Here is a 17310-nt window from a genome sequence, read left to right as displayed (position 1 = left end):
TGCTGAGAAATCTATGGCAGAAAATAGCCTGATATTTTGCTGCATAAAATAGTACAAGCATTCTTCTACACAATAAAATCTTTGGTGTCCTCATGGACTTGTTTCTGTGTGGTACACAAATAAAAGTCTACTTGTCTGAATCATTTGAGTAAGATGTTTTAAAAATTTTTTATCCTTCTCAGTTTTAAGTCCACTTGCAGTGACCAAGTGTTTAAACAGAGGCAAACTGAATGAATGTGCTCTTTGATAAAAGATAACAAAGCCTGTAACTGAGAAGCCTTCTTGCTCTTTGGGCAAGCATGGCTGATTTAACTTGGTATATGTTTATGAATCCCCAAACTAACTGTACTACTTATATTTGAGTCAAGCTAAACAAATAGAACTTTGCATCCCAGGAGCCCAGCATGTGTGTCAAGAGGCTGGCATGCATTTCTGTTAGATGATGGCAGGACTGGCTTGCTTATCTTTTTAATTGGCAGGAAGAAAACTCACTTTGTGGCCTGAGCCACAATCATCCCCTGAATAATGTAAACAGTGATGACCTGAACTTGATCTTTTAGACAAGGGAATCACTTTTCTTGGTAGCTGCATTATACAGACAAGCTAATACCCTGGGGTAAGCGAGGGGGTTTTGCACATCCAAGCACAATAAACCTTAAAAGTGTTTCCTGCTGATTAGCTAATTAATGCAGGGTACCACTCCACAGGACTCAGCAGTGGTTTTGCTGCCTGTCACTGCTATTGTGCTGCCTGCAGAAGGATGCAAGGCATGTGGTAAGGGAATGAATTTTCTGTCGTGCTTCACCTATTACAGGGCAGCAAAAAACTTAAGGAGGTCAGTAATTGATTCATTCAGTGAGAAGGGAAAAGATGTGGTAGTGGAATAGTCAACGCATATTTCTCAGAGCTGTAAATAAATAAGAAAAATAAATCAATAATACCCTGTGTGTGATGTGATGCTGCCAGTCCAGAATTATCTGTGTGTCCTTAAAATGCCCTCCCTCTTGACACTGGAGGGCACATATAAACTGAAAAGATGGACAGCTTTTCCATATTAGACTTTTCCCTTAAATCATGTTTTATGATGTGCTGTAGAATAAATAATTCTATTTGAGACTTTAAAGCACATGTAACTTTGTCACATTTTGCATTTTCTGATGCTAATCTACTGCAAAGCAATGAGTTTCTTTTTGGTAATCAATGTAGCAAAATCTACAAAAGCATGTAGAATCTGATCTTGCATTCTGGTCAGGTACATGCAATGTAAAGAAAAAATTCAAAGTGTCAGAGTGAACAGCATGTATCACATACTTGAGCAGTAAGGGAGCTAAATCATCTTAATTCTTGCTGGAACCTAGCTGGGTATGTGCTGTCTGTGGCTGCCTGCTTTGTCAGCAAGTTCTTAAGTGAATTATTAACTAAGTGTAAGGCTGTATGTAGCATCTTAAGTTTGACAGACGTGATTGTGCAGGGGGAAGGGTAGGGGAAAAGGATGGTTGCTTTCAGACAAAAGCTTCTCATACACCAGTGTCTTCTAAACAATACCTTGTAGTCTAGTTCCAGATCAAAAATAAATAAAACAAATGGTATATGGGTTTCATGCTTACACAATAACTCTTCTGTTTGTTTCTTTTGTTTTGTTCTAGAACTGCTTAATAAAACATGACGAGAATGGATACTCAGCAATAGTGGGAGACTTTGGTTTAGCAGAGAAAATTCCTGATCACAGGTATGTGAAGTCATCAAAATACAGTGAGTTGCAGTGCAGTTACAGGTCAGAGGTTCTCTTAAGGTGGATCACTGAGGCCATTATTGCATTCTGATACAAAATTTGAAAAAAATATCATCAGTCTTCAGCCCAGAATTGTAGGATGAATGACCAAAATTCCCAGCCTTAATTGCTGTCCATTTTGATAGATGTAGTGGTGACATATATTCTTCAAAAATGCTTCAGTGAGTAGATGATTTACTCAAGCTTTTCAACAGATCTTTTAAGTGAGTACTTGGGATTTTTGATTTACGAAAAAAACCAACAAAACCTACAACAAAAAAAACACAAAAATACTGTCTAGCATTCTGGATTAGGATGATTCTATAATGAATGTCCTCTGTTGATTCCACACGATTTTATCTTCTTTCCATTTCCATAAACAATATTTAGTGGCATTCCAGTATTATCCTCTTGAAACTCTGGGTTAGTTAAGATCCAGGTTTATAACAAAGACATACTAAAAGTACTGCCTAACAGTAGCTCACCATTTTGAGTTGCTCTCCCTAGAGTGAAATTATAATCTGTACTCATTTGAAGAATGCACAGGTGACTGTCACATGCTATTGTCACAATTGGAAATAGTCCTTTTGTCATTCCTCCATTAGGGAGCTCAAGGACAATGTTTTCATTGTTCTCTCTGTATATTGACTTGTGTATTTCCGAGTATTCTGAATGTGCTGTCAGATTTTCTCCACTGTGTGCTTCTGTGTAAAATAACTAAAAGACATTCAGCTCTTTTGACTACAAAGAAAATGATAAAAGTTGATCTTGGATGTGTACTCTTCTTAAACTGTAAATATCCTAAAACTATCTCATGAGGTCTGAAGGCTGCATTAACGTTGATGAAATACTGATCTAAAAGCTTAACAAAGTGAACATTTTAATTTCCAAGATACTAGTAAGTGCAGCCAGTGTGTATCTTGTGCATTCAAAGGTAGAATCTCCACCTTCTAAGGTGCTGGAAGCTTCAGCTGTCTTCATATGAACCAGTCACAAAATCAGGAAGCCACCACAGATGTCTTAAGATGGTCTCTTAATACATAGTTGTGAGATGCCCTGAAAACTATACATGTAGGGAAGGATACCTGCATGTCTTCCTACATGAGTGGAGGACTTGACATCTAGCCTGAAACTGGTGTCCACAAACCTATGTATAGGTGAAAGAGCTCACTCTGCTAAGAGCTTGGAAACTGAAACTATTGGACACTTGTGACCTTATAATAATAATAATTTGTTTTAGAAGTGGCCAGGCACTTAGAAACTGGAAATAAAATACCTGGAATTGATTGAAACTATATTTTGTCCATCATCTTCTCCTGCTATTGAATATTCCAGTGACTCCAGTAAGAAACCAGTGTGAAATACAGTATGTTATGGAACCCACTTGTATTGTCTTCCCTCAGGTGAAAGCTTCTGTAGATACTTCAGGTTATGAAAGGTAGTAGCTATGCCTGAGCATTTAATGAATGGTTCTTCTCTCTCTCCTTCTTTCCCTTTCCCCCATCTGTTCCGTATCTGTTTAGTGAGAAGTTACCAGTAGTGGGTTCACCCTTCTGGATGGCACCAGAAGTTCTCAGAGATGAACCTTACAATGAAAAGGTGGGTACATAATATAAATGGATTTCAGCTGCCAGGTGTTTCTCTTCAATAGCTGTATACAAGGTTTAGAATGTCCATAATATTAAAATAATCATTTTCACTTGTGACATTTCTGTACTTGGTAGCTCATTCAGACTAAATGAGAGTATGAGTTGAACAACTAATATTTTAAGTCATGGTGTGGATTCCTATACAGAAATAGAATTACCTTTACCATAATTCACTGTTATGCTTTTTACATTCTGAAACACCCCACCTGCAGAATACTGTAATGGCTTGCTGACCTAATACAAATTAATTTAACCAAGTGTCATGAGAACTGTAGTGAGGTATCTTTCTTGATCATTGAAATCTTAGTAGAAGTAAGAAGTCTATATGTAAACTCATAAAATTTTAAAAATTAAAAATCAATCAATAAATCACCATTTCTCAAGGTAAGATGCATGGGTAAAAACATTCTCCAGAGGTATTTTTAAGTTTTCCTATTTGTGGCATTGGAAAATGTTTCTTTCAGAGGAGGATCAGATCACAGTGGATTTTAGAGACAGTATTCTCAATCAAGCTCTTCTTTACCCCTAATTTTCTCTCCTAGTCTGTTTCAGCCCTATAAGTGCAGCTTATCTGTGATAACAGCCCACATCCTGTACCTTTTTTTATAGCTAGTAGTCAATCTGTTTAATTGCTGGTATTTTTAACTTGCAGGAAAGCAGTAGCTGCCTCACTAATGACTGTAATAATTACTATTTCAAACCTTTTTAAAGAGTTCCAATTGACCTAAAGTAATAGCAAAGTATCCAAATCTATAGTGCTACATTGTTCACTAGGGCATGGAAGAGTAAAGAGAAAGCAAGTCTCCTACCTCATCAGCATGAAAGGTGACATACAAGCCTGCCTGATGTGTTAAGGGATGGAGGATGCCAGCATTTGTTCTGTAGACTTGTATTTCATGTTCTCTTAAATTTTATTATGTGATGAATTCAGGTGGGTGGAAATCTGAGGAATTATGTATCTCCAGGAGTAGTGTGCTAAGTGACTGTTAAGTGTCATGGAAATTTCAATGGGTATTAATGCTGGTACACAGTCTTACTAGGTAACTCAAGCTTTGAGAAAGACACTGTTTTCTTCAGGAGCACAGAACTGTGGGAAGAGGAAAATGTAATTTTTCTTAAAACCAGCATTAAAGTTTTGGATAAGCTGTGATCATGTGTATACTAAACCTGTTTTCCTAACCACAATGCTATATAAGCTTGTCATGTTTTGGCTGTGTTTTTAATTACTCCCATATGTAAGACATCATTCTCCATTCACAGAAGGGCTTTTTTTCTAATTTTTTTTTTTACACTGCTGAATTAAGAATGGTTTGCTGTTTTTTTTTCTTAAAGCTATTATTGCTGTTTGTGCAACCAAGATACTTTACTGTGAGCACATGTTTCTTCACATGGAAAACAGAGTCACAGAACTGTCAGAGTTGGAAAGGACCTCTAGAGATCATCTGGTCCAACTCTTCCACTAAAACAGTATCCCCTAGAGCACATAACACAGGACTGCATCAAGGAAGATTTTGAATATCTCCAGAGAAGGGTACACCACAGCCACGTTGGGCAACCTATTCAGTGCTTTGTCACCCTCATAATAAAGAAGTTTTTTTTCTCATAGTTAAGTGGAACTTCTATGTTCCAGCTTGTGCCCATTGCCCCTCATCCTGTCACTGGGGACTACTGGGAAGAGCCTCGCTCCATCTTCCTTGCACCCACCCTTTAGATACTTGCAGGCATTAACAAGGTCTTTCCTCAGCCTTCTCTTCTCCAGGCTAGAGTCCCATTAGGCAGTTTCTTGGTGTTGTAAAGCTGTGGTGTTGGTTTAGTTGTTTCATGATAACCATTTGGGGTAAGGAGAAACTCAGTGACAGATAAGAACACTTGAGTTGCAGAACCATGTGGCTATTTTTTTTCTCTCTCAGGCGGATGTGTTCTCCTATGGTATAATTCTGTGTGAGATTATAGCAAGAATACAGGCAGATCCAGACTATCTCCCTCGCACAGAGGTAAGTGGTTATGTTTATAACATTGGGAGGTGGTTAAGTATGCCATGATAATGGCTGGCCTTTAGAACTTTGTCACTGCTGCCAGAGATATGATGAATAGGTATTACATTAAAAATAGCCTGTAAAAGGTTTTTATTCTTCTGTGCTGTTATTGTAAGAAGCTCCAAAGGCAGTTTAACAGAGACTTGGTCCAGCTGCAGTCCTCATGGGAGATCCTTTCTGTCCCTGACAAAGTTGAGAGCATTGTAGTGACCTTCCTTTGTAGAGGGACAGCTCATGTAGACTTCTCGCCAGACTCAGAACAAAACACTTTTGGTGCATTGTGTCTGCTAAGCAGCCCCTCCTTGTGAAAGGGGCAGGAGCTGTTACCAGCAGCTAGAATAAGCTCACCCTTAGTTTTCCACAGGCTGTGCTAAAGCACTGTGAATCAACGCTGGAATCACCTAATCAAACGAGATACCTTCTCCGTTTGCCTTTAGGTTGAATCTTGGCTGCAGGGCAGCTTTTGGCCCTCTATGGGGTATGTTCCAAATTGTCTATCTGCCTCCAGTTGTGAAAATGCAAAATTTAGTTGGTTCCTTAACTGCAGTAAATAAGAGATCATTTTGTTTCTCTGCTCTCTAGATTTTATAAAAGTGCATTTAAGGAACTGAATATTTCGTATTACCCCTCTACAATCCATTGAAAAAATAACCATTTTAATTGGTAAATTTTCATCATAGCAAAACTTCTGGGTTTATAGCAGCTTTATAATTTTCACTGTAAAAGTCACTATGGTGAAATACCATAGTGTAGGATATTGCTTCCAGATTGACACATGTAACATTTCAAGTGCAATGGGCTACTGTTGAGTCCAGTAAGAAGGATGGGCTTTTAAGTCAACTCATTCCATTAACAGGTACCTTGTATCAAGTAATCCCCGCTGGAAATGATGCATTTCAGAGTGTGCATGATGTTTTCTAAAAAAAGCTCTTGATGAGGCTGTTGAGAGATGGTGTTCATGGTTATTCCTGATAACTCCATGTGGGAACCTCCTGAAAAGAAGATGCTTTGGGTCAGATAGCAGACCTCACTGGTATCTCTGTGCTGTGTTTCTGTTTGTGCAGAATTTTGGATTAGATTATGATGCCTTCCAGCACATGGTGGGAGACTGTCCCCCTGGCTTCCTCCAGCTGGCCTTCAACTGCTGTAATGTGAGTAACTTACTTGAAGGGGAGAGGCCTAAACTTGAGTTCTCTCTGGCTTTTAAAGATACAGCTTAAAACTTTTACAGAAGTGACTTGCAGAGCCTCCCTTTAAAAGCAGCATACATTCTGATAACCCAGGAAGTCCCTTGTAGTTCTTATAACTATTCCCTTCCCCTTGCAAAAAAGGTATATCTTGTGTTCTTCTAATTCTGTGTTCTGTCATGCTGAAAAAACAGGTCTGGCACACTGAACAGCTTCTTACAGGCTGCTCAGGCTGATCATAACCACTTGCATGTTATTGACACTGACTGGCCCTTAGACCAACAAAATCCAGTTCACTTTACTGAGCTGTAAAGAAAGAATTCTTAGTTGTTCTCACAAACAGAAGGGACAAACAAATCAAGAGCAGGCACTAAAGTACTTTAATGTTTCTATACTTTAGAAGGTATACTTTAGACACTTAATTTTCTATACTAAAATGTTCCTGTACTACCTTTTGGAAAGCAGAGTAAATCTTCACATCCCTAGGCTGTGTTCAAAAAAATAAACTTGGACTTGAATGATTTAATATCAGTAATGCTGTGGCAGTCAGGCTTTGGAATAATGGAGTCAATTTTCTGCCAGTTGTTAAATTGTGATAGTTAGTGCTGGATATACCTTCATGGTTCTCCCATGTGAAAATTTCAAGAGAGTAGATCTCTTTTGTAGGTTATCCCATAACAGAGATTGCTGATACCTTTGTACAGTAAACTGGTTTATATATATTATAAGAACTGGAGATTCCATGAAAATCAGCTGAAGTAGCAAGTGTCCAATTTGCACAACTTAAGTTGAGGCAACTTCTAAAAATTTTATTGCATAAAGCTTTGCCTGAACTCTACAATGAAGCTATGCTGGAGCCAATACCAGCACTATGTCCAAGGTAGTGTTTGTAAGAAAAGTCTCAGAACAGGCTTTCTATCCCTGCTTGTTACTAATTTTTCAGGCTTTGTTTTCATGTCAACATTGCTGCTGAAAGGAGCTGTCTCATCTCTTCATGCTCTTCATGTTTATTTTTGCTCTGTTCTATCTTTGTGTTAATATACACGCTCACTCAAGAACAGAGCAGTATAAAAGGTGAGGCTGTGAGTAGGTGTGGGGGTGATGGCTGCTCTTAACACAAGATAGTGTAAAATAATTCTAAATATGTTTGTGGACTCTGGACATGCTACTTCACTTCTCTGATTTCACCTTAGACCAGTGGAGCTAGCTTCACCAGGATAGTGGTACATCTGACTCATGTTAATGAAGTGTTTTGACTACATAAACACTAAAGGGTTTGGCTAGAGCTAGGATCTGACTTTGGAAATCTCAACTCCCACCTGTAGACTCCATAAATTGTATTAAATACAAAGATGTGGTCTGTGATTCGAAGCATTTTTTCAGTCCCTGTGAAATTTGGTGTAAAACCAAAACTACTCATGAAGAAAGGGGAAGTGGCTGATCTTATTTTCTTATGTAAGAATTTGGTGTGTCCAAAGAAGAAGCATTTTCTCCTACTGATTATTGTCAAATGCTGTTTCCTGTATAATAAATGTCCCTTTCCTGAACTGAAATTGGAAATTACTGTCTTGTGATCAGACTACTAATATGCTGATTTCCTTGTGGGGCATGGTGTAATTCACTTACCACTTACCTAGTAAAAGGAAAAACGTGGTGAACAGATACAAGTTTCTTATCTTCCAAAGCATGCTGTGCTTCAATAACAGGTGATCTGTGTGATAATTTGCTTTTAGACATGGTTGTTTATATAGCTCTTTTATTATTTAATAGGTCAACAAGCAGTGTAAACTGGCTCAGCTGATTAGCTGAGCTAATGTGCAAAGCCCTGGGGTTATCTGCAGCCAGGAAATGTGTTATAGGACAACCTGAGAACACCAGTAAAAACTGTCATGTATGAGGAGTGGATTAAAAATTCTTTAATTTACTGTTATGAAGTGTGGGGTTCTTTTTAAATTAGTACATGCAAGGAAGGGTAAAACTAACAGCTCCCCAACAGGTATAAACCTACTTGTGCAAGTACTTACAAACAGTCATGTATGATGATACAAAAAGCTTAACCAGCATGAGCTGAGCTGTGGGCAGCTCTTGAGAGGGGGAGAACCTTCTATTCCACTTGCGCAGAATCTGAACTGCTCAGGGGTGAAAGAGGAAAATGTTGTTCTGTCACTTTCTCTTATCTTGGATCTTCCCTAGTACAAATTAGAATAGCCAAAGAGCATTTCTTATTTCTGTAGCTTGCAACAGCTCTCTCTCTCCCAAATTAGTAAACTTGTTGAAGTGTGTGCTTTAGTGCTGCCCCTGCTCTACTCTGTCAGTGAAATAGGAAAAGCAGAAAACAATGTTTTCATATGCCAGGATATTCCAATTACTGCATTATAACAACGTTCTTGCTGTTCTGTAGCTCTTCAAATGTAATTTATTTCTGTGTTTTGTTTTTTTGTTTGTTTGTTTTTCTGTTAGTTTTTTAATTTCATTTTTTATTACTATACATATGAATTTTTAGCCCTTTACCCTACATTGCTAGAAGCTGTTCTAGCAAAGCTGATCATACCAGTTCTCTTTAGAATGATCCATCTTGCAGGACCTGCAAGGCAGTATTTGGGAGGTCTTTGGATATTTTTGTTTACAAAGCACCACTGTTCCCTTTGTACTAGAGGTGAGATCTGTCTGGGCTTGTCTACTCTGAAAAAAGCCTCTTCTGGGCTGGAAACAGGAATCAGGTCAAGCAGAATCTTTAATAGTATAATGAAGTTAACTTTCATCTGCTGAATTAGACATTGCTACCTACAGTAGTTTAAACTTGGAGCATATATACAGGGTCAGTGTTCAAAATTATGAAATGTCTTCTAAATTGCTACTTCACTTAAGCTGCTTGCCCTTTAGTACAATTTTAATGTTGGACTTTGTTTAGAGATCTGTTTCTACTAGAGTCTGTATTTTACTTGGGCAAAGATGCATTTTTTTTTCTGTTGCATTACTGTGTCAAACTATACAATCAATCTTGCTTCCTCACAAGGCAGTCCAATACACTGAGTAGTAAGGCTAATTAACAGATGGAAAGATAAAACATTTTAAGCTTTAAAAATCTGTAATGTCATTTAAGTGGTTTTTAATTAAAGCCACAAGGAGATGATAGAATAATTACAGACTTTTAAAGAATGACATAGCCTAATTGCTCTGTTTCATTCTTATTGCTTCAGGCATGTTTTGAAATAACCTTGATATATAATCTCTGACTGATAGCTGGAGTCCAGAAAGAAATCCTTGAACTATGAAAGCTGTTTAAAGTAAAGCCCTCTTTAAGGCCCTGAATTTAACAGCTTCCCACCTCTTCAATTTAAAATGTGTCCTCTCATAGAATGTTTACAACTTTATCAATAAATGTGAGGTACACTAGACATAAATATAGGGACAGAATACTACTTTCCCCCTGCTTTATTTAGGTTTTTTGCAATGACAGCACACTTCTTACAGCAGCCTTGAACTTTATCAGTTCTTTCAGACTGATTCTCTGTCCACTGCCTAAATAGAATGTCACAGAGGATGAACCCACATGGTTTTACTTGATTTGTGTTCATTCACAGATGGATCCAAAGTTGCGTCCTTCATTTGCTGATATTGTCAAAACACTGGAGGAGATTTTAAACCGCCTGAGAAGTGAAGACTCAGAGAGGGAAAGGAAGTTTTTGAACCTTGACAACAGTGAAAGAAAACCCAAAGGTAAGTGTCTGTATTGTACAAACATTTCTGCAAGCTAACACTTAATATTTTAAAGACTGGGATTTCAGCTTTATATTGTATTATTTACAGATTAAGAATTATTTTACTGAGAGCCTGAATTATTCTGGAACAATGCTATCTACTCTACAATGCAGAGTAGCTTTTGGGAAAGAACATCTAACTGTTTTTGAAGTGCCTTGAAAGATTTTGCCCAGAGTTCATTTGGAAATGGTTTTCTAAGTTGCTAGCAGTATAAGAAAATCCATAAACTTTTGCTTTGTCTCTGCCATACTTAATGCAAATACATAATTTCTCTGCTGTATGTTATGTGTAGCACTTAAAAGCTTCTTAAATTCCTTTAGGAGGAAGAGCAGAGAAAATGTAAGAGTATTATCTGAAATCAGACGGGAAAAGATGAATTGAAAACGCTGGCCTTGTAGTGCTTTATCTAAAGCTGTATAGTGCCACCTGGTGTGGGGAGAAAACTGCAAGCAGTGCTTGTAGGCTGGGGCATGTTCTGATTGGGTATCTTATGTTGGTAGACTTCGGGCACTGGAAACTTAGAGTACAGTAAAAATAGTTTCTCATATTGCATGTGTATATATAAATACACAATATATACATACATATCTATCTGTAATGTGGTTACAGGTTGAAGTAAGTTCTGTATTGCAAACCACATGGAGTTCTCCCACACCTGGAAAGCATCTAAAAGAGGTGTGACTTAAAAAGGAAAATTTGTTTGTTCGTTTGTTTTTTTTCTTTTTTGGTTGGTGGGTTTACTGTTGTTATGGGTTTTTTTCTTTCATTTTCCTGGCATTCTCCCTTTGGAGTACATGTCAGATGTGCATCTTGCAGAAGTGCTACATGCTGTTCCTGTATAGTCTTTCCTAGATGGAGTAACTACTGTCTAAACTGTGGGAATATTTAAAGGGAAAAGTGGAAATCCATATGTACTTATTCTGGAAATGGAAATATCACTTCTTTATACCTGTTACTATTCTACCACAGCTCTTCAGAGCCAACTTGAGAGCCAGTGGCAGATGCACATTCCATACACTCAAGGAGTTACCATCTTTTCCTAAAACAACTAGAGTTTTCCAGCCCTGTTCTTGTGATACAGTTTTTGTTTATGAATATGTGTATGTGCAAATATACCCACACTGTGCAATTTTTCAACAACTATTTATTTGAGTAAAATTCTCTCATAATTTTTATATTGGATAAGGTACTGGATGAAGGCTGGGATGGAATGATTTAAAATGTTCATGGTATCAAGAGGGCATTTGCTTTGGTTTTGACTTCACCTATTATGGTGAAAAAATCCCAAATGCTTTGGTAACTGTTTTGTACTTGCTCTCTTTTATGGTTATTACCATTGAGAACTCTTGGGCCACCTCTGCTGGAAGCAGAACATGCAACTTGTTCTTCTCCAAGAGCATCCTGTGCCATCTCTGCTGTGTTAGTATACAGGCAACGAGGAGGTTTGGAAAGACCCTAAAATACAGGGTTTGGATAGAGGAGGGAAAGGACTTGATTCCTTCCTTATTTAACCACAGTTGTTTCCTTTGTTTTTTCTGAAGAAAATATTGTCTTACCAAATTAGCATCCCCCATAAAGTGGGCAGCAAATTTAATCATAAAATGATAAAGAAGCAATCTGGGGTTCATGATCTTATTAGGGAAGTAAGATGGCAGTAACTGAATTTGCATTTCCTCAAGTCTTCAAGGTGACTTTTAAATAACCTGAGGCATAAGTAAAGAGGATAGAATACTTTAATTGTAGTTTTCACTGCCTTACATTGAAAAGGCTCTGTGGGCAGGGCTGTCAAATGTCCACATTTGAAACCAGTAATACACCGAGAAGAGAATGGTGTCCTTGTAACCTGTACGGAATGTGCAAAGGTGCTTACGGAACACACTTTGGAACAACAGAAACACAGCTTTTTCTTTACAGTTGTCATGAAGGCTCTGTGAGTGAGCAGACATGCAGGCATATAGCTCCTTTAAGCTAAGAGTGTTTCTTTTTTTCTGCTCAGGATCAATTGAAAAAGGACCAGGAGTGAAACGTCTGAGTTCCCTGGATGATAAGATCCCACCCAAGTCACCTCGGCCGCGTCGGAATATCTGGTTGTCCCGCAGCCAGTCAGATATCTTCTCCCGCAAGCCTTCCAGGAAGATAAATGTGCAGGACCCTTATTACACACCAAACAAAGGCTTAGGCCGGAAAGTTAATCCCTTCAGTGCCCGGGAGGACCTCAAGGGTGGGAAGGTCAAATTCTTTGACATGCCAAGCAAGTCTGTGATCTCCCTCGTGTTTGACTTGCATTCTCCAGAGGCAGGTGGAGGCCTAAAAGCCAGCCAGCCCCAGTTCCGGCAGGCGTATAGCACAGACTGGCAAGAATTTTCCCTCCTACCTGGGAGGAGATGCAGATCACTTCCACTCTCTCCTGAACTGCCACACAAGGAATATGGCCTGTTTGGGGGACTGTCTTCAACTGTCAGCAGGTGTGACCCAACCCAGCTAGGCGCAGAGGTTCGGCAAAAACTCCTGAGTAGCAGTAAATATGGTGTGTCAGAGATTCCCCCCTTTCAAGCCAAGCCTCACAGGCCAGGATTTTTTCCTGCACCAGGACAAGAAGAGGATATGGACTGTTCAGATGGGCCAGTGGCCCAGGAGGAAAATGGGTTTTGCCCTGTTGAAAACACATGTGGAAATCCAACATGTAACCATCCATTAGTGCTGGCCAGGCCTGAGCCACTGTCTTACAAAAAGCTCCCAGCTGAGAATTCAGTGAACTCTGAGGGACATGGCTCTTCAGAAGTGTTTGTGGGTTGTCTCCCTTCTGAAGAGATGGAAGTGGAAGATGGCCTACTGAAAAATACTCTACTAGAGTCTACAAAGCCTCTGTTCAGTATTAGTCCTTCCACTGAGCTCAAGAGAGAGGCATGGCCCTTCAGGGAGCAGGATGGGGACAGTCCTACCCCATTGTCTCAGACCTCCTCCAACATCTCAGCAAGTGGCAGCACACACTCAACTTCTGACATATGAAGAGAGGGCTCAAACTGAATGTGTCCTTGAGGGAACAGTTGTTCCCCATGACTTAAACTCTGTTTTTCTATAGTGCTGAGCTTCACATTTGAAAGAGACTCAGCACATAGTTAGAAACTGGCTGTCAAAAAGATAGCTGCAGACAGTGTCTGAAGAGACTGATTATTTTAACTTTATTTCAAACTGTGCTTATTCCCTTCCCTGATTTGCATTAGGAGGGGGAACTACTCCAGCCAGAGTGGCCATGTGGGCCTCTCAGTCCTTCCAAGAGGCAGCAGCCAGAGCAGGCACCATATAAACAGTTTGACCTGGATTCTAACATGGAGCATTTCAAGGCCTTAAGCTCCATGTTGGGTAGAAAGAGTGACCCGTAGGTTTTCCCTCTTCCTCTGACTGATCAGCTGCTCTCAACCACTGCAGATTTTACATTAACATTCTGCAGCAGTGTACGTGAGTCAGAGCTTCTGTTTTAGCAAGGGACAGAGATTTTTCAGAGCTATGTTGAGAATACAGGAATGCTCTTTGGTTCCAAAGCTGCTATGAGTGCTGTTGCAGCATTAAATAAGCTCTTTTATCAAAAGCAGCAAAAAACAAAGCCCCTCATGCTGGTGGCACTCTGCAGGCTGAATCACATGATGAGTATTTTGTGCTTAACAAGGAGAATCTGTTCCCTTGTGTTTCATTTTGGCTTGGGATTTGGTAATTATGTGTAATACATTAAGTCAGGAAAGCTGGATGTGGTAAGCACTGCTCTCCTCCTTGCACAGCTCTGCATGTTCCTCAACCCAGATGTAGAGGAAGATTTGCCCAGGGCACAGAAGGGGAAGCCATATTCCAGGCATTGTCATTTCTGGGCTTCTATAGAAATTGCCATTGAAATTACCAATTGTACTGTGCTTTTGGGGAGTGTGGGCTGTTATCTCTGAAGGGCTGAATGAACATCATGACCTGTTTCTGCAGAATACTTAGTTATATACAGTATCTAGATCACAGCTGACTAGTACCACTAAGCTAGAAGGGTCACATTCACCTCCCTCTCTGGTACGACATCTTATCTCATTGATATCACTTCAGTAACCATGGCTGCTTATTTAAAACCAGGCTGTCTGACAGAGGACAGGAGTGCCCAGGGGAAGTTGCAGCAGTGTTGCAGCCACTCAAGGTTTCTTGGAGGAGGACAGACAGTAGACTAACAGAAAGACTTTAAATTGTCAAACTGAAGAAAATTAGCTTGTCCCAAATTAACACTTTTTTCTTTTACAGAAAGAAGCTATTGTCTTCATTGGCTTCTTTAGACAGTGAATAGCAGAATTTCGCCCAGGTAGCCTGTTACACTCTCTTGCTGCTCTCTTTTAAGGATGGAAAATGTAAGCTAGTCCTTGACAGAAGCAAGACTATTCCTACTCTTTTCCTATCTCAAAGCATAAAGGAGAAAGCCTTAGTTCTTTCTTGGCTGAGATGCTTCTTTCCAGAGGTGTATGTCACTATTCTGAGTTATAATTATTACTTCATCTTGTGAAATACGTGCTAACCTCAGCAGCAGTTATCCTTTTGCAATGGTTGAGATGAATTAACTGAGAAACCAGTGTTGCTGAGGTACTTAGCACAGCCCGTGACAGATTAGGCAGCTGTTAGCAATTTGAAAGAGAAAATGCCTGTCCTGCCCAAGATCAGCCCTTGTGGCCCACACCTCTCTGCCACTCAGAGATGCTGGTCTGTAGAGCAGTCTGTCTTGAGTATCTTGTTTGCAGGGCTGGGGGCTGCAGGGTGCAGAGGAGCTCGTATGGCCAGTGCTGTGTGTGTGATTTCCTCTGGGGACAGGCAAACAGCTGAACTCAGTGGCCAGGTAGTTGCCTGCCTGGTGTCTGCTTTTTTTTTTTGCTTTTTTTTTTTTTTTTTTTCCATTTTTAATTTTTTTTTAATCTTTTATACAATTGTAATATTTTGGGAGGAAGACCAGCAGCACCAGCATCTGTTGTCACAAGATGCATTTAGGTGTGTGACTTCAGACAAAAAGCAATAATCAGGAGTTTACTTCTGGATCACCAGGCTGTGAGGAAGCTGCCCAGCATCCAGCAACTGCCTGCAGCTTCACCAGAGAGCACATGCACACCACTGGCTTCTCTCATGAGCCCTGCTTGTCATGAACAAGCCTGCTGCTCTCTCTGACACTGATTGCAAAGCCTGTGCAGTCAGGCTTGGGGTACCTGTGTGGCACCCATCACAGTGACCTCATCTGTTTTCTTACAGCACTGTCTCTTAATGCTTCCCTACCCTCAATAGCTCTCTTAGAAAGCAGCATGGCTACAATTTTGTTTTAAGTATACACTCTGAGCACAACCATCTGACATGCACAGGGCCCATCTATCAACTTTGCTAGCTCTGTACTGAGGTGGAGACATCAGAATGAGAAATGCTAAGGGACAGTGGCTCAGGCCTTTCCTGGATTCATGATCAGCCTGGGAAAAGGGGTGTGTGTATGAAACTGGAGTAAAGGCCATTTTAAACCAGCTAACGTGCTTGCTTAAAACCCAGTGTTTCCAAGGGTCTGGATGCAGTTGGGACTCACTACACATCCGGTTGTGTGAAGCTGAATCTAGGTTGCACCTGGTATATACTCCTGTTTTCTGCCCACCTGAGGGTGCTTTTCTACTGGGGGCCATTTTCTGACAGCTACTGATGAACATGAATGCAAATGTGTGGTCAGCAAACTTCTTGTTTTATAGTGATGTGACAAAAATTTTATTGTGATTGGATTTTATCATGATTTTTGACTTTCTTATAGGAGCAGTTCTTGCTCTTTTAAAACACTTTCTACACACTGCTAGGTTCCCTTGAAGAGATCAGAGATGTTTTTAATTCACTTTAAATCCTTCTATGTTGAATTCATTTAAATGTCTGTTATAAGCTATTTTTGTTGTGGTTGCAGGTTGATAAAATGCAAGAGAATGCATGTGAATTGCTGCCCCTCAGAAGCAGTGCATAAAGGGGCTATAGTAGACTTATACGTGTTGGGAGAAGCATTGATGTACTATGTGTAACAGAACATTGGTATTTTTTGCCAGTACAACTAAAGACACTTGAATAATTCCTGTTTGCACTTAATGCTATTGTTTATATTGCATGTCACTACATTTCTATGCAAAACAAATAACCTTTTTTTGGGGAGGAGGGGCAGCCCGATATTTGATTAAGTATAAAGATCTTTGCAAGATGATCTATTTTCATATTTATGAAGGAGTTTTACGTCTTAATATTTTGCAGTCTGTAAATAGCTCAACGTGTAATTAAAGGCTTAGGAAGAAGTTTGTAGCCTGTGTATAATAGTAAGTTAACACTGCCAGAAAAAAAAAATCTTTGCAAAACAACTTTTCTAATATTGTGGGTATTTATGAATATGTAAAGAAAGCACGTCTTGTTTTTATGTTGATTGACCTTCTGACTTTTTTTGAACTATAGAAATGGTGTATGTTTTATTGGAACTGCAATAAGAAGTAACCAAAGATGAATCCAGTTAAATATTTTCATAATTTTTTCTTGGTCAGGTTTTGTAAACTTTCCCAACTTGCTTTCAAAATAAAAATAAAATCAAGACCTGAGTCTTGTGATTAAAAGGACAACTCTAGGTTTAAAAAGATGGCTCATGCTTATTTAAGCTATGGATGGCATTAGTATCTGGTTTGAGATATTCACTATTACTCAGTGCTGAATTATAAACGAGGAGAACTGTCATCCTTATTCAGTATTATTTCTCTTCTGCATCTCACCGAAGTGTCACATGATTCAATCCTCAAGGATTTAAAATACTCAAGGACTTTCTGCTCTGCCTCATAGCACTCTGAAAAGTAGGCAGTGACTTGTGACTGACAAGATGGGTTTTGATGGCACTCAGCCTG

General features: G+C 39.4%; 1 protein-coding gene across 1 annotated transcript in view; it reads left to right on the top strand.

Annotated features, from left to right (window-relative positions):
• Positions 1-17006, top strand: part of TESK2 (testis associated actin remodelling kinase 2) — an 81998-nt gene extending 64992 nt beyond the window's left edge. The window contains exons 6-11 of the mRNA XM_030455581.1: positions 1647-1729; positions 3295-3370; positions 5331-5414; positions 6521-6607; positions 10228-10363; positions 12402-17006. Coding sequence (XP_030311441.1) covers positions 1647-1729; positions 3295-3370; positions 5331-5414; positions 6521-6607; positions 10228-10363; positions 12402-13414 — 1479 coding nt within the window. The 3' untranslated portion in view covers positions 13415-17006. The remainder of the gene's footprint in view (positions 1-1646; positions 1730-3294; positions 3371-5330; positions 5415-6520; positions 6608-10227; positions 10364-12401) is intronic.
• The last annotated feature ends 304 nt before the right edge of the window (positions 17007-17310 follow it).

This window comes from Calypte anna, chromosome 8 (genome assembly GCF_003957555.1).
Source record: "Calypte anna isolate BGI_N300 chromosome 8, bCalAnn1_v1.p, whole genome shotgun sequence".
NCBI lineage: Eukaryota > Metazoa > Chordata > Aves > Apodiformes > Trochilidae > Calypte > Calypte anna.
The sequence above is the reverse complement of the archived record's forward strand: the minus strand, read 5'-3'. Positions and strand labels throughout refer to the sequence as shown.